This window comes from Pyrus communis, chromosome 5, assembly GCF_041283825.1.
Source record: "Pyrus communis isolate YQ-2024b chromosome 5, ASM4128382v1, whole genome shotgun sequence".
Taxonomy (NCBI): Eukaryota; Viridiplantae; Streptophyta; class Magnoliopsida; order Rosales; family Rosaceae; genus Pyrus; species Pyrus communis.
The window spans coordinates 17,011,835-17,038,796 of NC_142569.1; the positions used below are offsets into that span (position 1 = coordinate 17,011,835).

The 26,962-nt window shown below is 37.7% G+C and overlaps 1 protein-coding gene and 1 long non-coding RNA gene across 2 annotated transcripts; one reads left to right on the forward strand and one right to left on the reverse strand.

The window, feature by feature from the left end:
- Positions 1–12,135: 12,135 nt before the first annotated feature.
- Positions 12,136–17,572, forward strand: LOC148696887 (uncharacterized). Its single transcript, XR_015962852.1, has 2 exons — positions 12,136–13,128; positions 14,849–17,572. It is a non-coding gene; the product is annotated as an uncharacterized LOC148696887 (long non-coding RNA).
- LOC137725886 (uncharacterized) lies at positions 16,054–18,346 on the reverse strand. The gene is made up of 2 exons (XM_068464721.2): positions 17,968–18,346; positions 16,054–17,565 (listed from the first exon to the last, which is right to left on the reverse strand). The coding sequence occupies exons 1-2, from the start codon at positions 18,107–18,109 to the stop codon at positions 16,397–16,399; spliced, it is 1,311 nt and encodes a 436-aa protein (XP_068320822.2). The 5' UTR covers positions 18,110–18,346; the 3' UTR covers positions 16,054–16,396.
- Between the last annotated feature and the right edge of the window lie 8,616 nt (positions 18,347–26,962).

A 26,962-nucleotide genomic window follows, 5' to 3' on the forward strand; every position in this document is an offset into this window, starting at 1 on the left:
AGGCTTCCCTATTTATAAAATTTAAGATACCTCTTTGGAAAGCATGTGACCATTCATGAAGAGTCAAAAGTTACAGCTCTTCATTAGGATAGACACATATTTCTACCAAAAGCATCACTTCTAATTTCCATTCAATTATTTAATTTAATATAATAAAAATAATATTAAATTTTCCAACATATATAACTTTCCTAATTCTAAGAAAGTGTTAACAAAATGAACACATAACGGAACCCATTTGAGTCTTACCTAGCGATCATGTGCCCAAATAACGACTAGACTTCCAAGTGATCAACGAAACATATAACTACCATTCTAAATTACCGTGCCAAGAGAATGGAAATGAACATTGGGAGGTGAAAAATATAACTAAGGACATGGATTAACCACTTTTTGATAGTTAATGTTTCAAATGAATTGAAAGGGAAAGGTATTGGAATATCTTGCCTAGCTAAATGAATTGAAACAAATTTCAGAGTGATGAATAGTTCTTCAAGGTTTTGAGAGAACTGTTATGAAATATATCACCCCAAAAAAAGAAGATTAGGCCATCTCCAATGAAGATGGTTATAGGACTATAGGCCAAAATCCAGCCCGAAATATTCTAAAATTCAACTCCAATGGAAGGTTGGGTCAAAGAAAAGGTGGATCCACCAGGCCAAGCTTTATCCTTTGGCCATCGGGTTCGACATTCTTAGCCAGCCGGGTAGCCCGTTTCTAAGTGCCCTTTTTTTTTTTTAAGGCTGAAATTAAAAATTCTAATTTTTTTTTTCCTATAAATACCTAAGTCATTTCTACATCATTTTCACATCCTTTTCCCTTACCTCTTCCAATAATCTAAATTTAAAATTTTCAATATTTTTTTCAAATGTCACATCTTCAACCAATGGATAAGAAATTCGGAGGCTTATTTATTTAGCGACAAGTGACACTCAAAACATATTCAAACCTTATTTTAATATGGTAGTTTAATTCAATTAACCAATAAAATTAAAGAACAAACTTAAAATAATAAATTATTGAGATGGCTAAAAAATAGCATCCTTCGGTTGGAGATAGTATATAAATATGATGTCAATCCCGGATCAGGCCCCCACCACATCCCAGGCTCGACTCCACTGTAGCACAATATTGTCCACTTTGGGCCCCTACCACACCCTCACGGTTTTGTTTCTGGGAACTCACACGAGAACTTCCCAGTGGGTCACCCATCCTGGGAATGCTCTCGCGCGAACTCGCTTAACTTCGGAGTTCCGATGGAACCCGAAGCCAGTGAGCTCCCAAAAGGCCTCGTGCTAGGTAGAGATGGGAATATACATATAAGGCTTACAGGATCCACTCCCATGCATGACGGCCAGCATGCCTTGACTTTGGTCGGGGTGTGTCATATGGCCCGACACTATTCATTAAAAAATAATTTATTATAAGGTTATAATCTGGACAGGGGCTAAACATAACTCATTTAGTTGGAGATGACCTTAATACCCATCAGTCCAAAATCTTGTAAAGTTGATGAGGTGGCACAAAGAATGTCTTGATTGCCCTGGGCATGAGTATTCCATAAAGGGTATTGCTAGGAAGACCAAATTTTGTAAACTAAATGATGTGGTTGTTGATGATTGAGTTATTACTTAAGTGTTTATTAATGTGCTTATTTCGTATTAGTGACACATCATTTGATTTTACAAATTTTGTTTAAAAATTTAGTCTACCTAGCATTACCCTTTCATAAATATGGTACCTAATAACACCTCAGGGATCTCTAGCTTGTTAAGGTAAGCCCAACAACAAAGTGAGACTTTTGGAGGTGCTCTTGATGATGCTAAAACAGGAACAGGTACTGCATATGCTGCTTCAGGGACAACCAGGGGTGGAGCCATGAAGGGACCGTAATGGTCTCCGACTTACCTTGAAACTTTTTTTGACAGAGAAAAACTAGATTACCTTTCTGATTTTCTAAGATTCTTTTAAAGGACTAGAACCCTAACCAAAGGGAAAGAGAGGGTAGGTAAGAGAGTTGGTTTTCCTGGAGTTTAATCTTTTTCACATGGTATTAGTGGTTGTTGAAAAACTTGAATTATGTTTTCATCCATGTGTGATTTTCGTGTTCTCGTTAGCCCTTTCTATTAGATTGTTTTCTTTGCCAATTAACAAGGCTCCCAAATGGTTAGAACGTACTGATGAAATGGAAATAAATTGAAAAATCAACACCATTGTCACCAAGCAAACAAACATCATAATCGGACCAAAAATCTAGAGTAGCAAAGTAGCGGTTGAGACGATGACCAAACATTGGATGAGACGATGACCAGATGATGCATGAGACGATGGCTAAGAAATGGATTAGTGAGCATGAGAGATGGATTTTGCAAGTGTGCTGCAACGTTGTTTTAGGGCTAGTGTTGTTAGCAGTGTTGCAACATTTTTTTTTAACATTTTTTAGAGGCCCGTCCTAATCCGAAATCATGGATCTACCACTAGTGACACTTGTTGTAATGGGCACATCATATGAGATCGAGAAGGAATGACGACTGCTCCTTCCTCCTCCAGATGATCCCCTGCTTAATAATCATAAGTTTGAAAATTTTTGGCTTGAATCCATATGGCACAAACGAATTTAACCTGAGTCAGTTTGTCTATGGATTTAGAAGCATTAGTAGATACTGAATATGAGGTTGGGTTATGGGATGAAGCTTAAAATCAGTGTTTTTAAATTTCAATAATAACAACATACGAATATGTTTTTATAACGAAAACACAAAACTCAAGTATGAATGACACACCCCGACCTGGAATGTCCACCTGGACATCAAAATCGTGATGTGTTGGCCGACACCTGGAAGGTGACGAAGGCATAACGTGTAGTGATGTGGAACATATAAATAAATTAAAACCTAAAAGTGACTAATTTAGAGTGCGCATATGAGTAAGATTGAACCCATATCACACAAATGATGTCAGAGCATAGATAAATTCCAGTAAAAGAAGAGTAAGGACATTTATACCGAAAAGAGAAGTCTCCTAGATGACAGCTTTTACCAGCAATCATCATCGTCACGAAACCTTTGCCATTAAAATCCTGGCGGGGCGAAAAATAAAGATGAGTGGGCCTGAAAATAAAGTTTTATAAATTGTTTTTGAAAATGTATAACCCCTCGCTGTAAAACAAGTATAAAGTTTCCCTAAAATATTATGATACTAGTATGTAATACGGTACCCTACAGCAGAAGTGAATCAAAAGATGCAAGATACAACAACAAGGTATCTCAATATTAAATCTCAAATCGTTATTACAAGGAATCAATGCTCATTAATTTATGTAGGCACACAAGTCCATTGCAGAGATAATTTAGACAATGGAACAGGTTGAGTGTAGGTTTTACATTCTAGTACTACATCATGTGAGCTGCGCTAGTCGCATCACATACGAGTCTAAACATCACACAAAAAGACAGGCTGTCACCTAACTCTGGATCCAAAGTGAATGTAAACGATGCATGTGAACTACACAAAGCTGGTCCTTGGCCCAGGACAGTACAAATAACTAAGAGATATTGTGCAAACATGTAATAATGAGCAGATAAAACGCAAGAATGTCATGCCACAAGTTTATCCTCACAAATAATATTAAAAACATAAAGTGTATGAAAAATCTATTTGTAAAGCTAAACACAGTATGTCACATCATAGTATATAAAAGCAGTTGTTGGGAAAAATCACATAGCCATATATATATATAAAAGTAAAAACGAAATGACTCACTCAAAGATACATGCATGTTGTAACCGTCCAACTATTCTGCCCGTAGTACACCTTCAGATGGTCCTCTCCTAAACGGAAAATTACTACACTAATCACTAAAGTAATAATAATTAATGCAATAAACTTAATTTCCCTTAGTTTGCACAAGAATGAGATTTTCATCGGAAATTTGGAAAGAAATTCAAACACCTCGTTGGGAGCCGTTACATAACTAAATTTAACGCATAATATATCAAAACAAAGCTTAGAACGAGAGGAAACACATTTTAAAGCCAAAAGTTGGCCATAGTTGCTTGAAAAGGGGCCTAAAAGCTACTGCCCGACATGGATCCTTTCGAACAGAAGGGATTCGAGCATACAAGCTCAAATTCGTTGCCTAGAGATTGTGGGAAGTCGTCCTACACCTTCAAACTCGACCAAATCAACAAGGTTTGGCAAGGTTTGGCATGAAAAATCCTACAACTTGCCGGAAAACATGGTGGGTTAGATATTTGTCCTTTAAACACATAGAAACATGTGTGCATGGTAATAATATTTACCAAAATTTCGAGGAAGAGTTTGAGAGTGAGAAATCTAGGCTTACCGTGGTCGAAGGAGTGAAAGTTTCGCCAACGTTCATTGAGCTACGCAACCGGGTCTTCGTTTTCCTTTGGGTTTTCTCACGATCAAAGGTTAAAAGTGAGTTGTAGAGACCTATAGAAAATTTTGAGGGAATTTTGGGGAATTTTTTTGCACAGGGAGAGAGTGAGGAGAGCTACGGGAGAGAATTTGAAAGGTGATGAAGAGTTGAGTGGGTAGAGAGAGAGAGAGAGATGTGAATGAGCGAAAAAGGTGAAAATAGAGATAGAGTAAGTCGGCTAATATTGGGAAAAAAAGGGAAAGGTGGGATGTGTGAGGAAAAGAGAGATGCGAGGGAAAAGTGATGAGATATGGCGTGTGTGTAAGAGAGAGAAAGAAAGAGATAAAATATATATTTTTTTAAATGTAAAAGAAATGATGTCTGATGAATGATGGCACAAAAGTGTGGGTTTTCAAAACCTAATAAAACAATATTAAACTGTCCACTTGCTGCACACTTAAACCAACTTTCTTAGTTTCCAACACACACAACCCACAAGGCTAATCAGAAAAGGGTGAATTTTTGCTCATCCACATTAATTGTGGTGTATGTTCACCATATATCTCTAAAACTGTGTCTTCTTACTTGACCCTGATTAAAATTTTCATTTATTATTATTATGATGTAATCATCATTTTAGCATTTACCTTTTAATTTTTAATTAATATTTTTATCTCAACAGTTTTATCTCTATCTTCCTCCTCCCTCCCATCTCTCCTCGTCCCTCCGCCGCATCAACATTGTTCCACCTTCCCTCAGCTCCAAAACCCAGAAAATAAAAAAGCAAAATTGAGGAAATGTTTGCCCACCAACCCCCAAATAATGTCGTGGAGGTGGGAGAGAGGCAGGATTCGCGACGGTTCTCGAACACGATGATGGAGGAGATGGTAAGTGGTGCGTGGGCCCACCCACCAGACGATGTGCTCTATGTGGAGCCGTCACTTCTATAAGAAATGACTCTTGGATTTCTCATTTCTTAATGAATAAGAAATTACAATCAGTTTATATATACATGTGATAAAATAGCTTAGTAACTAATAAAACCTGATTAACTAACTAATCTAGGATTAGTTACATGGACAGCTGTAACAAACTAGAAAGTAAAATACACCAGACTATACATGTGCTGTAGATGCCTTATTACACCCCCTCAAGCTGAACGGAGGAGGGCCGAGGCAAAGCTTGGAACGAAGAAATTGAAACCGAGCTTTAGAAAGAGATTTGGTGTGAAGATCAGCAAGCTGGAACTGAGTATTGAGATAGTGCACCTGAAGCAGCTTGGCAAGAACAAGTTCACGGATGTAATGATAATCAATTTCCACGTGTTTGGTACGAGCATGAAAGACGGGATTTGAGGCCAGAGAAATAACAGAAACATTGTCACACCAAAGAGTAGGAATAGTAGTGAGAGGAAGAGTAACATCTCTGAAAATCTTACATATCCAGGTGAGTTCAGCGGCTGTGTGGGCAAGAGAGCGATATTCGGCCTCTGTAGAAGATCGAGCAACGGTATGTTGCTTCTTTGCGCTCCAACTGATCAAGTTGCGACCCAAAAATATACAATATCCACTGGTGGACCTGCGATCAAACACACAACCTGCCCAATCTGCATCAGAGTAAGCAGTAAGATGCAAGGGACCCTTCTTAAACCACATTCCTTGATCAAAGGTGCCTTTTAAGAACCGTAAGAGCCGTTTAACTGCCTGAAAGTGGGAATCGCGTAGACAGTGAAGGAATTGACAGACTTGATTCACGGTAAAGGAAAGATCCGGGCGTGTCCAAGTGAGATATTGTAAAGCCCCAACAATAGACCTGTAGTCTTTAGGATCTGCCAAAAGATCACCAACATGATCAAGCTTCTGAGATCCGAGAGGAGTAGAACATGGCTTACAACTTGCCATGTTGGTCTTGACTAAGAGATCTAAAGCATATTTGCTTTGAGACAGGAAAATACCCTCAGCAGATCGGTGAACTTCTAGGCCAAGAAAATAGTGCAAGGGACCCAAATCCTTAACAGGAAATAAGGAACGAAGTTGCTGAATAAACTGTTGACACAGAGATGTAGTGGGACCAGTCACGAGGATATCGTCCACATAGACAAGAACAAGAACAGGGGAAGGTTGAAGCTTCACAAACAGAGAACAATCAGAGGTTGAGTTTGTAAAACCAAGAGAGATCAAAGCTTGAAACAGCCTGTCATACCATGCCCGAGGGGCTTGCTTTAAGCCATAGAGGGATTTGTGAAGTTTACAAATAGATGAGGGTTGTAAAGAATCAATGAAACTGGGGGGCTGCTGCATAAACACATCCTCTTAAAGATTGCCATGGAGAAAAGCATTGCTAATATCCAGTTGGTGTAAAAACCAATCATATTGCACTGCCAGTGTAAGAAGAATGCGAATAGTAACCGGTTTAGCAACCGGACTGAAAGTCTCCTGGAAATCAATACCCTCTTGTTGATGAAAGCCCTTAGCAACAAGACAGGCCTTGTACCGATCAATAGAACCATCAGGTTTCCGTTTGATCCGGAAAACCCATTTGCAGCCGACCAAGTTTTGATTAGGAGAGGAAGGGACAAGAGTCCAGGTGCCGGTGGATTGGAGGGCCTGAAATTCTTCAAGCATGGCTTTATGCCAGTGATCATACTTGGAGGCTTGCAAATAAGTAGTAGGCACAAAAGAACTAGGATCAATAGGGTGTTTGGTAGCTGCGAGTACTCGAGGCTTGAAGATGCCAGCTTTAGATCTTGTGAGCATAGGATGAGTGTTGGCTGGAACTGAAACTGTGGAAGATGGAGCAGGAGAGGGCTCGGGAGATGAAGAAGAAGTGGGAGGGGGCTGGGGAGAGGGAGATGGAGAGGCAGTAGATGGAGGAGGGGTGTCTCGAGGGCCTGAAGATAACATTGAAGAAGATGTGGTAGCAGGGAGGCTGGATTGAGGAAATGGCAGGGAGAACTCAGGTGACGGAGAGAGAGGGACAGAGGAAGAACTCTGTGAAGAACTATGGTGAAGAAAAGAGGAATCATGAAAAGGAAAATGATCTTCATTGAAGAGAACATGCCGGGAAATGTAGACACGGTTAGAAGATACATCGAGACACTGATAACCTTTGTGTTGCAGGCTATAACCAAGAAACACACAAGGCTTGCTTTTACCATCCAATTTGGATTGCAGATAGGGCTTGAGCCAAGGGTAGCAGCAGCAACCAAACACTTTTAACTTGGAATAATCAGGAGGCTTGTTAAAAAGACGTTCCCATGGAGACTGAGAAGATCCAGAAATAGGCATGCGATTTATAAGATACAGGGCAGTAGAAAAGGCTTCGACCCAAAACTGGTGAGGAACTTTAGAAGCAACAAGAAGTGTCCGTGCAGTCTCAGTAAGATGTCGATGCTTGCGTTCCACACACCCATTTTGCTCAGGAGTGTGTGGACAACTATATTGATGAGAAATACCATGTTGAAGCAAGAAAGAAGAGAAAGCAGAACCAGTGAACTCACCCCCTGAGTCTGTGCGAAAGATCTTGATTTTATTTCCAAGTAAGTTTTCAACATAAGCTTTGAACATTACAAAAGTAGAGAAGACTTCAGACTTGCGTTTTAAAGGAAACAGCCAACTGTATTTACTATACTCATCCACAAAGAGAACATAGTACTGATAGCCACTAACAGATGAAACTGGACAGGGACCCCAGACATCACCATGAATTAAATGCAACCTATCTGAGACAGTAGTAGTACTAGAGGAAAATGGTAGCTTGTGATGTTTACCAATTGCACAGTCTGCACAAAAAAACTGAACAGAAGCTGAAGTATGAGGAACAAGCTTATTAGTACGTAAGATTCTTCTGAAAATAGCTGTGGAAGGATGACTAAGGCGTTTATGCCATTGTTGTAACGAAGCTTGAGTGCTAACAAGGGCAGAATATGAAGCTTGAAAAGGCTGGCCTTGTAGAGGATAGAAGCCATCCCTAACTGGGCAGCGAAAAAACATCTTCCCAGTGGAACGGTCCTTGATGACAGAACCATCAGAATCAAGGGTTAAAGAGCAATAATTGTCTCGAAGAAATTGATATGCAGAGAGCAAATTGAACTTCATCAGTGGTACATGAAGAACATTATGTAACCGAAAAGCAGCATTGGGTGTTTGGAGAATAGAAGAACCTGTATGGTGAATTGGCATACATTGGCCATCACCAGCATAAACCTTGTCTTCACCAGAATACGGAATGGGAGAAGATATTGCAGATATATCATTGGTGACATGCGCAGTAGCACCAGAGTCCAGAAGCCAGGTAGGCTGAGAAGAGGAAGCAGTAGTGGCACACATAGCAGCAAGCTTGGCAGGGGGAATCTTTCCAGCAAAAGCATGGTTCATCCGAGCATAGCAGTCAAGAGCCTCATGATCTGAAGAATTGCATATTTGACAGGGAGATCGATAGCCAGAAGGACGATTGAATCCACCACAGTTGCGATTGAAATTACCAGAATTATGAGAAAAAGAATAATTGCCACGATAGTGGCCACAGCCTCGATTGTTTTTCTGAAAATTGCTTCGACCACGATTATTGCGCTGGAAAGTATTGCGATTGCTATATGTGGAATGTTGAAGAGCATATGCCTGGGAGGGAGGAGGCGTAGGTAAAAGACCTTGCTGGAGAGATAAAGGGTGAGCAGCAAAGGCTTGAAATGGTTCAGTGAGAGACGAGGACGGAGCTTTCTTCTTGCGATGCATGAAAAGCTCTTTGTTCAGAAGTAATCCATGAAGTTCATCTAAGGAGGTAGATGAAATTCGAAGCAGAATCGAATCAATGAAAGATTCGTAATCATCAAAGAGGCCATTGAGGGTAACAGCAATGAGATCTGGTTCTGAGACCGGTGCACCAGCAGCCATAAGAGCATCAGAGATGCTTTTGATACGTTGCAGATAATCAGAAATTGACAAATCTCCTTTCTGAACCGCATGAAGACGCGATCGGAGCTGGTGAATGTGCGCCGCCGAGACTCCGCCAAAACGTTGTTCCAGAATCTGCCATAATTCTCGAGACGAGGTGACGCCAACAGTGAATGGAATAAGATCTTCAGAGAGAGTGGAGTTCAGCCAGATGAGGATATTTTGATCCTTTTCAAACCAGATCTCGAAATCAGGGTTAGGAACTGCAGTACTTGTACCAGATTGATTGAGAAGAAAAGGCGGTGGACAAGTCTCCGAGCCATCGATGATACCTGTAAGCTTGTAACGCCGGAAAATTGGAGCAAAAAGAGCCTTCCAGACGAGATAATTGTCCTTCTTAAGCTTTGTAGGAACCATACAACTGATGTTTTGGATGGAAATTGAAGAAATCGAAGAACTAGGGTTTATCGGAGTGGGATTTGATGAAAGAGGAGAGGGATTCTGAGCAAAAACTTCTGGATTTGCAGGTGAAGAAGTAGAAGACGCCATTGTCGATCAAGATTGTGCAAAGAAAGACAAGATTTGGGAGAAGAAGGCAAAGATTGCAGAGGAAGCTAGGATCGGTGCGTGAGCAGAGAGGCGAGTGATACCATATAAGAAATGACTCTTGGATTTCTCATTTCTTAATGAATAAGAAATTACAATCAGTTTATATATACATGTGATAAAATAGCTTAGTAACTAATAAAACCTGATTAACTAACTAATCTAGGATTAGTTACATGGACAGCTGTAACAAACTAGAAAGTAAAATACACCAGACTATACATGTGTTGTAGATGCCTTATTAACTTCTAGTTCCTCTAATTTCCATCTCTCTGTACAACTTGATCATGATGGCTCCAAGCGGAGCCGTCGTTGGTGAAGATGCAATAAACAACAATGGAGAAGAAAGAGGGGACACAGTGAAAAAGGGAGCAAGAGAGATGAAGGGTTGGTCGGCGCCTAGGAGATAGGCGGTTGCTTTGGTGACTATTGAGTTTTATTTTATTTTATTTATGTTTAGTTTTTAATTTTTGAATTTTTTTTAAAAATAAATTACAGAAGTTAACTATGGCTGAGTGGGATGACACATGGCAGGCTAGAAAATATGTGGTGAGCATACAACACAGTTGATGTGGGTGAGCAAAAATGCACCCAATCAGAAAATTAGGCCAAAGCAGTGGCACACTATACAAGAATTTCGAATTTGAAATTGCCTCAGGTATTTTTTCACAGTTTCGAACATAACTTGTTTGTTATAATTCCAAATTGAGTTCCGTTTGCGGATCCGTTTTCGTAAAAATGAGTACTATTTTAAAATAGTAAAATAAGACCGGAAAAGTGAAAGGAAAATTGAGGTCCACGTGTAAGGCCTACGTGGCATCTCAGGGGCATTATGATAATTTCACTACGACTAAGAATAAAAAACAATAAATTTCGGGATAGGATGTCACAATGAATATGAATATTAGAATTTCAATAATAATAACATCTGATGATGTTTTATTTATTTATAACAATAACACAAAACTCAAATTCAATAAACAGTGTTTTAGGCAAAAATGAGTTTTAGCATATATAATTTAGGGTAAAGTGTTGATTTAGTCCCTGAATTATTACTTTAGTGAAAATTAGGTCATTGAATTATTTTTTCAATAAAATAAGTCCCTAAATTCATTAAGAATTGCTAATTTCATCCCTTCTATTATATTCAAAGCTATTTTATCTAATTTTTTGTCAACTTAAGTCATTTGACACACTATAGAGTGTATAAACCCTTAACATTTCATATAGGTTGCGAATCTAATGTCTAATTTACCCTCCAAATTTAACTTCATACATTATTTCTTTATGAAAAATTATCAATTTACCCTCCAATGTGTATCACATGCAAGTAAAGTGATTTAAATTGATGGAAAATTGAATATAGTAACTTCGAATGTAATATTAGGGATGTAATTGGCAGATTTTTATAATTCAATGACTGATTTTTCTGAAGAAAAAAAAAAGATTAGGGACCTAATTTTCACTCATTCGATAATTCAAAGACTAAATTGACAGTTCACCCTATAATTTAAAGTCATGTCTTCGAATCTTTTCTTCCATAGCATCATATATGTATAATTATTGGTAGTTCACCCTGTAATTGGCAGATTTTTATAATTTAATGACTGATTTTTCTGAAAAAAATAATAGTTTAGGGACCTAATTTTCACTCATGCAATTATTCAAAGACTAAATTGGCAGTTCACCCTATAATTTAAAGTCATGTCTTCGAATCTCTTCTTCCTTAGCATCATATATGCATAATGATTAGGGCTGGGAAATTTTTCCATAAACCGATTTACCAACCGAACCATACCAGTCAGTTCATAATGATATGGTATAGTTTTGCCATTTTTTCATAATCGGTTGGCATTATACCGAACCGACAATTAATGGTATGGCTTTAATATTGGATTTTGTATAACAGCAATATGCCTACCTACCAATATATATATTTTTTCTTTCTATTTAGATATTTTAGGTACTTTTTACATGCTGACATGTGAAGAACTAGAAAAATGCAAGTATTTCTATATTTTTTCTATTTCTAATTATAGTACTTCAATTCAATGGTTATTGATATTTTTAATTTATTATTCAATATTACTTCTTATTCTAATCATACATTTTTTTTATGTAACATTTGAATTGTAATAGTTGATGGTTCTACATCTCAAGCAAGAACATCAATTCCAAATGCTTTGAAGAATTGATTCATGGAAGATTTCATATGCTGATGAACCAATATTTAGACTATATATTTCCCCCTTTTATATTTCTTTTCTTGTCTAGTTTAGTTGGAAGTTTTAAGTTTGTGTGATGGTTTTGCCATTTTTTGTGTTTCTAGGAGCAGCATAATCGAGTTTGGTGGAAAAGTATGCAAACGGTGAAATTTTTGAGTAATTCCAGTTGGAGCTGATTCATAAAAGATTGAAGATGATCATATCAAGTTTTCAGCTAAAAAAAATTCCCAACCAATTTTTCCCAATTTAAGAATGAAGAAAGCAGACGTTTCAAGCTTTCTAAAGACATCTCATTCATTGAAATCTAAGGACTTCTGGTCTACCAGACGTTATGACCAATTTTGCCCACTCTAACTAACAAAATAAGAAAGTAAATGCACCTTGTACTTTGCTTTGTCATCAACACTCAGCAGAAAAGTGGGTTTTAATTCCACTCACTAGCCTTTGGAGCAAAAGAAAAGCCGAGAGGAGAAAGTGGAGAGCACAACTACCCACTCCATTGACTAATAAAATAATCAACACACGGCAACAGAGAGTAGGGCAGAAGAGGAATAGACTGATTGGAGTTTTCTGTAGAGAGTGCAGAATACGGCAGAGGGGAGAAAACAGAGAGCAGGAAAGGGGAAGGGGTGCCGCAACTCAAAATTTGAAGAGAAGAAAAAGCATGCTCCTCTCTTTGAGGAGAAGATGATCAGAGAGCTCATCTTGTGAAAAGGGGTTGTTTTCTTTCTTTTATTTTTAATGGATAATTCCTTATGTATTAAAACAAGTATGTGTAACTAATTTCCTTTTGCTAGAGTGAGGCCATAAGGCTCAACATAATTTCATAGATTTCTCTTTCAATTGCTTAAGTGTTGTTACATGCTTGCTTTGATATTGTCAATCACTAAATTAAACTATCTATGTGCCTTGATGCTTGATCACCATTAGGATGCTTAGAAAAGTCATTGGATGCAATTTTGAACGAATGTCACGTTAAAATTGGCTATGCTTATTGTGATTGAGGATTGCAATTTCTCCTAAGGTAAATATCATACTTTTAGGGATTACATGGTTTAACAAAAGAATTTTCACCAAGATAAATGAATCACTCATGTTTATATTTAATCCAAATATCATGAATAAATTGCATGTAGTGGTATGAGTTTTAACTTGAATGTCACAAGTAAAACATAGACAAGGAAAACCCACCTTTCAAAGCATGTGTGTTTTCAATTACTTAAGCAATTGGAAGAACTATGTAGGAGTGTTGTTGGTAAAGGTTGAACTCTAGCACCTTGTCAATCTAATTTTCTTCAATTATTTGTATTATCTTGAGTTTCTATATTTACTTGTTTTGTTTAGTTGGATCACTATTCCTATAAGCCAATTCCCATTTTAGATATTTGTTTAAGTTACGTACAATAGTATTTAGTTTTGTCGAATTAATGTAGTTCTTAGAGTTAACTAAGTTAAATACACAAAAACTCATAAATTGTTTATATCAGTCCCTGAGGAGATCAACCTTACTCGAGTCATTCTATACTACAAACACTTGTTCTCTTGCAAGAATTTTCTATGGTTTAACCCTTGTTTTACAAGTGGTAAAATCGCTATCATATGCATTGGTTTCTACTACTTCAGTGATATTGCATTATCAAAACAACAAGTTATTTGTTTTGGGATTATAAAAAGGGGATCTTATAACCAGAATCGTACTTTTGAGTTTTGAGTTTTTTGTTTATGCATTAGTTGCTACAATTGAATTTAGACAATTATATTAGTTAGACTTTTGAGTTTGTGAACTTATAACCATTTGGATTATGTTTGCTGACATTGTTGTTGACTTATTAAGTTTTGATTTGATTTCCATTTTAATTTGTTAAGTCATGATTATGTTGGCTTATCATCAATTGCAAAATTGCAGCAGCAACTTATTTTTCTCTTTTCAAGTTTGTTATTTACCGGTCGATGCATGGTCTTGCGTTGTTGTTTTTGTAGCTTATTTGCAAACCATTAGTTGTGCCATTTACCAACCGAACCAGCCAATAATTTAGGTTTCTCTTTTTTGGTTTGTTGTTTATGGGTTGGTGTATGGTTTTGAGCTGTTGTTTTTGTAACTTATTTACAAACCATTGGTTGTGCCATTTACCAATTGAACCAGCCAATAATTCTGGCTAAACCAATTTTTGGGAATCGCAAGAAAACGGTTGGCTAGCGGTAACTAATTTTTGGTAATTATGTATATGTGGCTGACAGGTGGCACAAGAAATTTGGCACGGTTTGCCAACCAAACCCAGCCCTAATAATTATTTATTAATATTATTATGAATATGGTAATAGTTGCGAGGAATAAATTTTCTTTCATAACTTAAAAGGGGCCCATACTGGCTCATAAATTATCTTTGGTGTTGCTGTGTTTTAAAAAAAAAAAAAATTGCTTATGTTATGCTGTAAAATAAAACAGTTGAGTGTTTGGTAAACTTTTATTTCAAAAGTGTTAAAAAAAAGAAAAAAAAAAAAAACAGTGTTTAAGAATTTGACAAACTTTTGGTAAATTTGCTAGGATTGTGTTAAATGACTAAAAAGACTGGGATGTTAAATATGATTTTATAATTTATTTTTTTAGAAAAGATAAAAAATTATATATTCTATGGACACACCCATCTCCTCATTTTCTCCGTCATCTCTCCCTTGAATTTTGCAGAAACTAACCTTTCTATCTTCTCTCCATTCTCTCCGTCCTCTCTCTTATGGGTTTGCAGAAATGAACCTTCCTCTCTCCTCTCTTTCTCCCTCATTTTCTCCACCCCTTATCCTCTCCCTCACCTGCACCTGCAGTAATGAACCTGCACATGCTTGAACCTCCCGCTCAGATCGACTAATCCCAGACGACGGCTGAGAAACTTGTTGGTGGTAATTATCCCAAAAGATTTGGGGTTGGGATTGGGCCTGGATCTGGTGGATCTGGGAGGGGGTGAAGTGTTTCAGCCCCATTGACAAGGGTTGCTGGTGGTGCTGCTCAAATTGGGCTGATTTGGGAAAGGGAGGAAGTCTTAGGAAAAAGAAGGGAGGAGAGGGGCGCAGGAAGAGGAAGGAGATTCAGTAGGGGTGTGGAGGATCTGGAAGGAGAGGGATGATCGGGAAACTGGGCGGCACATGCAGAGGGACAGCGATTGTCATTTTATAAAAATGACGAGGGTGTTATTGAACTTCAGAAAGTTTCATTAAAGATACACTATAGCTTTGCATGCTTTGACAAAAAGCTAATTTTTCAAAGCAGCATTTAGCAGCTTTAGCTTTTCTAGTGATTTCTGCTGTCAATGCCTTCAAAATAATCCTTTTTTTTTTTTAATTTACCAAAGACCTTAACTCTAAATCAGTACAGAGTATTGAGCTACTAATTTTATGGGCCATATACTTTTCAAAGTGTCTTTTACAAACTTGAAAACAGCATGGAAAATCTTCTGCTTGGAAAACGACCTAAGCCAAGGATCAATCCTTGCATCAATTGCATGCATGCAGTACCCTTTTATATTTGGTTGAGACGTCGACATGTGAACTAGATAGGCGCTTTCGAAATCGACAATATTAACTGCTATTTATCTTGTGCTTCTGTCATCAAATCCCATAGGAGAAGAAAACGCATTGAATCTATATGTCACAAGCAATCTAGCATTGCCCATACTTTCAAACCACTCGTCCTCCTAATATCGCTTGTATCAAAAAATTGGATGTGTTACAAATGATAAATGCTTACAACTAATGTCTAATGAAATGAAAGGTTTAGTAGTTAAAGAATCTGATTCATAAGGTTTTACTTTTTTGATGAGTCATGGTTAACTTGTATGCGATATGACACCGAAATACAATACATGAAACTTAAATTCCCACCACCGTAAATTCAAAGGGATTGACAACAGAATAGTAAATATTTACTACGAAAAACATGAATAGTAACACTGTAACATAAGTAATATCCACCTGAAATTTTTCAAAAACAATTGTGATATTACAAGGTAAAGAAACACAATCCAAACAAGTCAAATAATAACTTATAAATAAACAGTCTTCCATTCTCTCAGTTATCTCTCTGATGTTTGCTTCTCTTCAAGGTTTGAACAGTTGGTACTTTTGAAGGCTTAATTTATTGTGATCTTAAATTGCTTCATGCTTTCACTTAACCACACAACGTTGATGCTAGCTCCTACTTACAACTGGAAAGAATATATAGTACTTCAATGGCCTGAGGATATTTAGGAACCAAAGATGGCAGGGTGGGAAACTTGCCAATCTTTGGGTGTGGGAACTATTTATGGGATTTTGGGGATGGGAGGAAGCTTGGGCTTTGGGTGAGGGAAGTAATATTTTGGGTGGAGTGGCGGGAGTGGTGGTTTCTTAAAGAATGGATGAGGAAGCTTGGGCTTTGGGTGAGGGAAATAATATTTTGGGTGGAGTGGCGGGAGTGGTGGTTTCTTAAAGAATGGATGAGGAATCTTTGGCAATGGAGGGAGAGGCTTGAATGGGTGTGGCTTTGGCTTGTAGAATGGGATGGGTGGTGGAAGTGGCTTTGTGTATATTGGGACTGGTGGTGGAAGTGGCTTTGTGTATATTGGGACTGGTGGTGGAAGTGGCTTTGTGTATATTGGGACTGGTGGTGGAAGTGGCTTTATGTATATTGGGACTGGTGGTGGAAGTGGCTTCTTGTATATGGGGACTGGTGGTGGAAATGGCTTCTTGTATACTGGAACTGGTGGTGGAAGAGGCTTCTTATAGATTGGGACGGGTGGAGGGAGAGGTTTCTTGTAGATTGGTGTTGGTGGAGGGCAAGGCTTCTTGTATACTGGGATTGGTGGAGGGTTAGGTTTCTTGTATACTGGGGTGGGTGGAGGGTTAGGTTTCTTGTAGACTGGGACGGGCGGAGGGTAAGGCTTCTTGTAGACTGGTACGGGGGGAGGGAGAGGCTTCTTGTAGACTGGTACTGGTGGAGGGACTGGCTTCTTGTAGATTGGCACTGGTGGAGGAAAAGGCTTCTTGAAGATTGGAACTTTTGGAGGGAAGACCTTAGGAGGGAATGGCAATGGGTGTCCAAAAATTGGGTGAGATTTATGGAAAGGTGGCAACTTAGGCAAAGGTGGCAATTTGGAAAAAAGTGGGTGCTTCTTGTGAGGCCAAAAGAAGGCAGAAGTGCAAGTCACAGGTGAAAATTTGAGATTTCCACCAGCCACTCCAAGGGTTTGTGTCCCATCACTTGCCTTGGACTTGAAGACTATTTTTGTGGATTTTAGGCCGTCATGGGCAGCACAAGGGGCAGCTGATGCACTGTGGAGTTGGGCATAACATTCCTCTTTTAGTTGGTTTTCTTCTTTCACAATCTCTTTAGGAAGTGAGACTTTGAACTCTCCCTGTTCATTGAGCTCCCCAACACCTCTTGTTTTGAAGTGCCCATTTTCGGGCTTGCAGTCAATTGTTACACGAAGACCTGTAAAATTGTAGCTAAGTTTAATAACAATTTAGGTCGAGAATAAACCCTAATTGGTTTCTTTGTTCACAAGAGGAAGAAAACAAGAGTAAGTGCTCTAAGCTATAATAAGTTCCATACATAGAAAGTGGAAATGAAACTTCAGTGAAACTGTTAAGTTTATGAGCACGTTTCTCAATGCTTAAATAATAATTCAATCATCAACTTCCATGTAATTTAATTTACAAAATTTTATGTACAAATTTAGTCTCACTAGCATTATTCTTCCAAATATAGTCACTTTGCTGTCCATTTTTGAAGTTCATGCAATATTGCAACACATGCAGTAATGTGCATGGCAATGCAAAAATACCTAAAATGTTAGCAACTTATGAAAGAAAATGCAACCAGAAATTTTGTTACCTGAAAAGGCTTGGCTAGTCTTAATGTTATTCCGAGCACAGTCAGTGCATTCTCCAACCCCAACTACCTCAATTGTCTGCTCAGCATGGCTAAAGCTCACAAAAAGCACACACAGCCAGAAGCACTTTTGGAAAATCTTCATTGGGAACACTACCCCCAACACAGACGTACGGGGGAGAGAAAGTTCAAGAAGAAAACAGCTTATTCTATAAGCTGTTGGTATTACCCATCTTTACAAAGCTTATTGTATAGGGTTTATAAGCACTTTGATCTAAAAGCACATCGACACTGAAATTTAAGGGCTTCACATGAGGTTAGGGTCCCTAGGGACCCTTTCTTTAGGGGTGACCTTGCGTTTAGGGGAGAAGAAAAGGACCGTAACGTGCATACCGACTTCATCCCCCATATCACAATGTCATTCATTCAATGAATAGCTCCCAACTGCATATCTTATCTGTCTAAACCTACTTACTCGGATCCCATTAATACCATGCTTTTTACACAAACCCACGTTTAATTTACCTAAGTAATTTATGTTATACGATCAACGCATGTCCCTAAATACTTAAACTGTAAGGAAATGAGTCAACAATGTATATCAAACTTACACTTTCTGACATGTGCATGATTATTTATGCACATGCATGAATAGCCCAACTTGTGGAATAAGAGTGACAAACATATAAAATGTATATCAAGCCTACACCGTCTAACACATGCATGATTATTTATGCACGTATTGGAATACATCAACTCTTGGAATGTAAACGAGAATCAAACTTGGTCAAGAATGAGAGGTGAACCATTCAACTTAATTACACTGATATTGACTCAACTTAATTACTTGCACCGATATTGTCTCAACTTAATTACTTGCACAACTCGACAAATGTTGATTTTTATCACAAAAGACAACTGTGATTACAAGTGAAATATTCAATATAAATTATAATTTATTCTGTCAAATTTCCGAATTGCAATCTTCAATAGGGCGCACCCTTTCCTCATGAGCCCCTATTTATTTTCTTTTATTGGGGCTTGGTGGCTTAATTTGTCACAGTTGGGAGACTAAAAGAGGAAACAAATGGTGGCATTTGCAGGCACATACCTAATTCACGCGATCATCATATCAAATAAACTATCAACCAATTTTTCATAACAACCTCTCGCCAAAAGTCCAAATTATGTATTAAATGTGGACACACACTCATCATGTGCCTGTTCAATTACAATAGGAGGCTAATGGAGCTGGAAGTTCAAATTGAAACCTCATCTCTTTTCTTTGTCAAATTTGAAATTAGCTAGAGAAAATTGATTTTGCACTATTTTTGTATTTGGTCTAACAGAAGCTTTCGTTCAATTGAAATTTTGGTTCCTAAATTAAAAATAAGTGAGTATTAGTCTCAAAACTCGTCACAATATGGAGCAATGTTCCTAATAACACTGTTAGAACTTTTAGTCAGATTAATGGATTTTAAGAGGAAAATTAGGGACGGAAGTTATAACAAAGGGCGTATAGGATTCTCTTCCCTCCTACCATTACTTTACACACAGTAAAAATACAAAAACTAATACTCACAAATTTTTAATTGAATGATTAAACTCCAACTAGATCAAAATTCAAAAACTGCTATAATTTTATGAAATTGATTATTCATATGGGTATGGTGGGGTGGGTTCTAAAATTGTGGAATTATAGAGCACATGGTAGAGCACATGGAAAAAGTTGAGTTGCTCGAAGGAGAGCAATCAGAGAGCATAGTGGCACATGCAAATTTGTTGGTATTTCGTACAAAAAATTAACTCAAGCCCCTAAGAGCAATTCCAGCGTGACGAAGGCCCCCTAGGGCAACTTCCTATTCAATCCCCTTCAATGAACAGTTACTGCCTTTTAATGAACAGTAATTGCTTTTTGCATCTTCTCCCATAAACTGATTAGCCATGGCAATAGGCAATAAAATATTAGTATTTTTTATTTTATAAAAAATAAAAAATAACTTTATTTGTAATTTCGGATAGAACTTTTAATCAGTCTCGTTGTACCACGTATCATTAAATAAGAAATTACAACCCAAAATATTTGAGAAAATATAAAATTGTGGTGTAAGTTGGAAGATAAGGTTAACATAAATATAGAAAATTTGATTTTTTTTAATTTTTTTAATTTTTAAAATTTTTTCAGATTTTTTATTAATTTTTTTTAATTTTTTACATTTTTTAATTAATTTTTTATATTTTTATTAAGTTTAAAATGTGGCTAACGTCAGCCAAGCATCACATAGCCTTAGGCTCTTGAGCCACCAATTCGTGTCGGGCCTCTCACTCGAGCCCCCCTTAGTCCACACGCCCACATGAGCTGGAGCTTGCAGCTCTGACTATTGGGTTGGAAAAATGGTTGGTCCCTCGGGCTACTCCCCCCACTGGAGTTGCTCTAACAAGAAACTTGCCAATATGGGGTTAGACATCATTCCACTTGTGGGCTCGAGTCCTATATTAAGTTGTACGTACAAGGGACAGCTGTAGGTATTTTGTACAAAATAAAGGCATGTGGGCGGAACGAAAGGCTGGGCGATTCTTGCATGGGCATTGGGTCGGGTTTGGCTTGGCTCACCACTTGTTCTCTGATTTTTTGGCCGCCAGAGGACATTTTTTAGTTTAACGGCAATTTAGAAGCCCTTGTCCTTGCCCTTGCCCTTGCCCTTGCCCTTGCCCTTGGTAATGGGTGGAATCGCTCCTAAGGGTACCTATAGTGTTAAGTCATTGATATGACCGTGTAAGGAAGAGAGGAAAAATCTTAAAAATTTGTATACTAACAGTTGTGGCATGTTTTGTTTATTATTCATTTCTTTAGCGTGCCTAGATTCAAGATTAAATTATATTTGGAATCATCTGCAACATATTTTATTTGTAAACTACACATATCAAGTAAGAACATGTTTATGTGCAACGAATAAGAATATGTATCAATTCAATTTCAGATATTTACTCAAACGCAGGCAAGTGAATCATTTTACATAACTTGTTTACGAATGCTAGACAACGAATCTTGACTCGTATATACAAGAATAACAATTGTCATTACTCAAGAACCAAAACACTAATCAATATCTTCAACATGGAGCTTTGGGTACAATTGCTAGTATACAAGCAATTCAAAGGCTCTCCTTAAACAAATTTACAATTATTAGTTACCCAATAACCAATGAGCATGACAACTGTACAAATTAGTATCCAATGCAGAGATGCCATTTGGCATCCTAACAACTAACATCCTAACAACTAACACATAAAAAAATCGCAAAAATGTGAATTTTCCCTTAAAACCTGTAATCAAAAGCAAAAAATCAAGAATCATATCAATTAATGGAGCTGGATGATCTGATTCACTTCCTCACTTCCTCCCGTTTTAAGTTATCTGATTTTTTCCTTCTCTCGTTTATGTCTTAAGTAAATATGCTTTTCTCATAAGTTCGAACCTAGCTACAAATGTACGGCAAACTGAAGTAAAGCTTTTTAAGCATTTCTTTTGTTTTTAAAAGGTGTTAACTGGTGGCAAGCCATGATTATCCATCCCTTCCGGATCCGAAGAGGCTATTAGAAATTTCACACTACCCGTAGCCACAGTCAAGCAGACTCACCTAGGAGTGGGTAAATGGGTAGAGAACCCGTGGGTTGGGGCGGGTAATCATGGTTGGGGCAGTTACAGGGCAAGTCCAATTTTTTTTAGAACAAACGGGGAAGGACGAGGCGGGGCAGTGATATATATGGGGGCAGGGCGGGTCCAAATCTTCAGGCTCGTTTCTATAATGCAAGGGATGGCACTGCTGGGGTAATAGAAATTGGGCTTGTTTCTACTTCGATTTCAAACCGGCCCGTTTCCTATAATTATATAGAATGAAACCATCCAAGATGGACGAAGATGGCGCATGGGTCCAGATCAGAGAAGACGGCCCGATGACATAGAAAGAGAAGGGATTGAGAGGGGCAGAGCCGAGACACTGAGTTGGCGAGAGCAGAAGTACTGAACGCGTACAAAGCTTTGCTACGAACGATGTGCAAGTCGTTCACCAGAGACGTGACGATGTTGAACGATGCGGTTGGGTTTGGGTTTTTTTTATTTTGGGGATTAGGGTCAATTGTGTTGTTTTAGGGCCCAAGGTTTCTGATTTAGGGGTTTTCTATGATGGTGGATTGAATGGCGAGCAGGTATTGGGTAGTGTCTATGCCGGTTCAAAACTCAGTGTCATCCCCATCATCGCCGTCCGATCATCCATCATCATCATCATCGTCGTCGCCGTCGTCATCATGTTACTCAAAAGTTGACATGCAAGCGAAATCGGATGGCGACGCTGCCGACAAAGGGTTTGGGTGGGAAAAAAAAGGACCCGTGTACCCGGCTCGAACCGACCGGTTTCAAACGGGCCGGTTTAGGTCCGGTTCCAGTGATCATATTTGCAATATCCAGCCCGGCACGACCTGTGCCCACCCTTAGACTCACCAACTCAAAGCATCGAACCCCAAGCTTTTTAAATATTTTGTACTAACTACTTGTGCAGCATTAATGCAAAATGTGTATTATTTCATTTATATTCTTTAATTTACTCTCTGCATTATTAGCAAAGCCACTATTCCTTGCATTCCTTCTCTAAAATCCAACCGACAATGTCATCAAACTTTGGCCCAGACACACACCGACAAAACGTACAAGGCAAACATCAACGTCTTCGTGTATGAACTGCATCTTTGAAAAACGGAAAGCAGCTAAGGCAGTGTACAATTAAGGATTAAGAAGCTAAAACTATTCTTGTTTAAGGTAAGAATAAAGGTTAAGTGTAAAAATAGTGGGTGCTTGGTTTTGTGGTATGATTCTCGTTTTAGATGCAAGAGGTCATGAGTTCAATTCTCGCAACACCCCAAACTTATTCATATTTTTTTTAACAAACCATAATTTATTCTTCTTACAACTTTATTTTTATCTCACTTTCTTATCATTAGCCTCTTATCATACACATGTGGCAGAGAACTCTTTTTTATTTAATATTTATTTTTTATTAAAAATATATTTCGAAAAATAATGAACTTACTAATCACCCACAATCTCACTACGTTGGGTTGTTTTTGTGAATATTTATTTACTTGTTTTTTAAATTTCTAATGAGAGAAGGTCAATTTGGGTATTATGAAAGTTCATCATTTTTGTCTTTTCCTTTTATATATATGTAGATTCATATACTCTAGTATTCATTAATTTTATGTGAGACTCTGTGTTTTCAAAATCTATATTCATTATCTAAACTACCTATTAATAAAACTCTCTTTGTCAACTAAAAGAGAGTGAAAAAACCAAATTAACATTGTTAACAAAACTAAAGAAAAATAACCAAGATAGGAATTGTGGGCAATATAGTAATTAAATACAAAACAATTTTACTATTTTTTTAAAGCCCCACAACTAGGTAACCACTAGAAACATTGCCCGTATGTTGTTGCGGGATTAGAAACCATATGAAAAAAATCTGTTTCAAAGCCATAAGGGATTGTCAAAGAAGGTTAATGTTATTTACATTGAATGATGTTTCAGCTTTTTGAAAGAATTTTTACATGAAGAGTAGAAATTGGGTGAATGAAACTCTTGGAATTCTTTGAACCAGTTGAAGAATAGCATGACCTGTGAGTGATCAATTGTGTAACAAAAATTAGTAAGAGAGTATAAGAGTTATATATGAAAGACACAATAAATACAAATTTATAAAAGACACAAAAGATAAGTGTTTTTTTGAGATATATGCACAACAACTAAAATATACTAATGTTAAAATTTATATGATTTCACCTAAACTAACTAAAATGATTTGTTTATTTTGGTAGGGCATTAAAAAAATTAGACATAATTTAGTAGAGTAATTGTTAGAATGGATCAAACACTTTCAGCAACTAAACGTTTTATACAAAAGCTTTACAATAGCTTAGTTGGAGAATGCAATATCTCAAACATATAACTGGAAAGAAAAACAGATTCAAACTTACAAATTCATTCAAACTTACAAATTCTACATGTGAAACTATATAACAAAATGTCAAAAAGCTTACCACATTGTTTAACAACTTTTTACCAAGAAATGTAAAATAATTTGCAACGTAGCAAGGAAAACATTGATTCATACCATATGTAACAACTCGTCCCTAATTTTACAATTTTATTAATTTTAAAATAATGAATCGACGAAAATGCCCTAGAAGCGAGTGGGTTGACTTTCTTTGACCGTCGTATAGCAACACGTATGATCCATTCTTTTAGCGCATCTGTGTAGTACTCGACGTTGTGAACGCGTGGGTGCAGGCATAATCGAATTTGGAGTTATAACGAAGATTTTGCGAATCACTGAATACCGAGGGCAAATTAGTAATTTCATATTTGGGGATATTTTGAGTCTAGTTTTGTGAGCCGCGTGGGACCCACACCTCACTCATTCCCTCACTCTCGTGTCTCCTTCTTTTTTGGAAATTCTCCCTCATCTTTTCTCCTTATCGTCTATCTCCCTCCGTTAGCCCTCTCCCGGTCTACACTATTCTAAAAATCCCCGCTTGACCCCGCCTAGGCACTAGGTAGCTGGCCACTGCCCCAATTACGCTTAGGCATCTGAAAATTAAGAAATGGCTCCTAGACCTACTGAGGCGCCCGCCTAGACTGCCTAAAGACTCGCTTAGCCTGCTCAGACCTGCCTAGGTACCCGCCTAGGTCACAACTCAATTAGACAGAAAATATATCAATTTCGCTTTACATTTTATTTTTTCAATCTTGTAAGAGACTTGTTGCATACTTAATAGAACACACATTATATCTTTGTTCCCTATGTTTTCATTATGTTCCAATACTTCATAATATATATGTCATTCTATTTTGTAGTTTATGAAGAACTTATATATATTTTAAGTATAAGTAGACACTTATTTACACGAAATATTATAGATTTACTTAAATCCACCTAGTCCTCCTAGGCACTCGCCTAGGCCCCGTCTAGCTACCTAGGTGATAGGCCCCAACTTGACGCCCGACTAGAGCCTAACGTCTTTTAGAACCTTGCCTGTTTCAGACGAACACGGAGACCGAGCCCAACAACCACCACCTCACCATTCTTCCTCCGACAAACCACCCAAACCACCATTACTTCCCCTAACGTGCTCAGGACGCCAGGTTGATGGTTCGAAACGCACAGTGGCCACTGCCACTATTCTTGATTTTTCCCAGCAATTCCTCAATTTTTTCGAAGAAGGTGAGTTTCAGGACTCCCTTAATCTTTCTCATTTAGCTATCCTAAGTTTAATTGTTAGGTTAGACGTGCGTATTGATGAAGTTTTGGTGCATATCGACTTGGTGGAAAAGTTCCCCAGATTCCGACGAATATCTGGTAGTTTCGAGCCTTTTTTCGGCCAACTTGGGCTACAACCAGTCCTCGAATTGGTAAATACTTGTTCTCCTATTCCTTAGCTTCATTTTGAGTTATAGATTACTGAAAATAGTGGAGATTCGAGCTCGATCAGAGCTTAGGATAATTTTTCCAGTTTCTGGCATTCTTTTACGTTTGGCTCCAGTGAGTGCTACCTGTAAGCCTAATCGGATCCAACCCAACCCGTTTTTTTTTAAAAAGCCCAAGCCCAAACCCGGATCCAAGCCTGGTTCTGAACCAGTCGACTCGGACCCATTTTGGAAATTGGAAGGAATATTCCAAAAGAATATTCTGTTAACTTTCTAGTTAACATTAATAGAATATTTCGTTAAAGTTAACTGTTGACTATTTCTTGACTTTTTTTAAATTTTCTCAGAAACCTTTCTAGGCTAATTTCGACGTCCCTAGTCCGTTTTTGACATCCATTTAGTGAAATTCCAAGTTTTACTGTAGTTGACAACTGGGGCAGCTCGGTTAACATTTTAGGGTTGATCGTTGACTTTTTACACAATTTACCGACCCTTTTTAGCTTATTTTGACGCTCTGATTCCAAATCTACACTCAATTTTTTCAAATTTAGTCGTTTTAGTTGAGTTTTACTAACGGGCTCCAATATTATGCTTAGGTGCGATTACTTTCAGAGACTTCAGCTTTCTTAGCTCGAAATGATGTGACATCGCAAGTACCTGTGAGTGGGTCTTTTTTTTTATATAGTATATATGTTTGTTAGTTTCTATTTTGTATATTTCATAAAGAATTTTCTACTATACGTCTAGATTATCTTAACATTTATAAGATTTAGCGCATTGATATAAATTATGAAATTATGCTACATCCTACGGGATGCACAAGTATGCATATTATTATCGATGCCTTAATTATATTTATGGCCGTGAATAATATTATGGTGATGTAATTATCAATTTACCGTTGTATGATTTTAATTACGTTATCTGCTCATTGTGTGCTACACTGGTGTTAGTACTCGCCCAGGGTCAGGGCCAGTCTTTCACATGTATATTCACATCACACCATACACTCACTTTAGATCCATTGTAGGTGCCAGTCCTGTCCTAGATTGTTATAGGCAATTAAGACTCGTATGTGATGCGCATAGCGCCAGTTTTCGTGTGATTGTAGTACTAGAGCATAAATCATTATTACAACCAGTCATGTTCATGTCAGAATATCTTTACATGAATTCGTGTATCAGCATATGTCGATGAGCACTCAATATGATATGTTGTTTATGCGGGATTATGTGATTACCAGACATTAAATGTTTATATATGATTTATTGTGACACATGGAATTCTTGGGATATTGCAGGTTACGGTAAGTATTTTCATACTATACGTAGTGTATATTTTGGAACTGTACTTGTTTTACGGCAAGGGGTTATTATTTTTTTGAAAATTTTTTACAAAGTTTTATTTTTAGGCCCACTTACCCTTGTTTTTCGTCATTCCAGGTTTTAGTGGTAGAACTTCTATGTCGACGAGGATTCTTGGTAAATCTTGGTATCAGAGGTTACTTTCAATGGTATA

Coding starts and splice junctions, on each gene's coding strand:
- LOC137725886 (XM_068464721.2), bottom strand. CDS start 18,109: ATGAAGATTTTCCAAAAGTGCTTCTGGCTGTGTGTGCTTTTTGTGAGC. Junction 17,566..17,967: donor GACTAGCCAAGCCTTTTCAG/GTAACAAAATTT, acceptor ACAATTTTACAG/GTCTTCGTGTAACAATTGAC.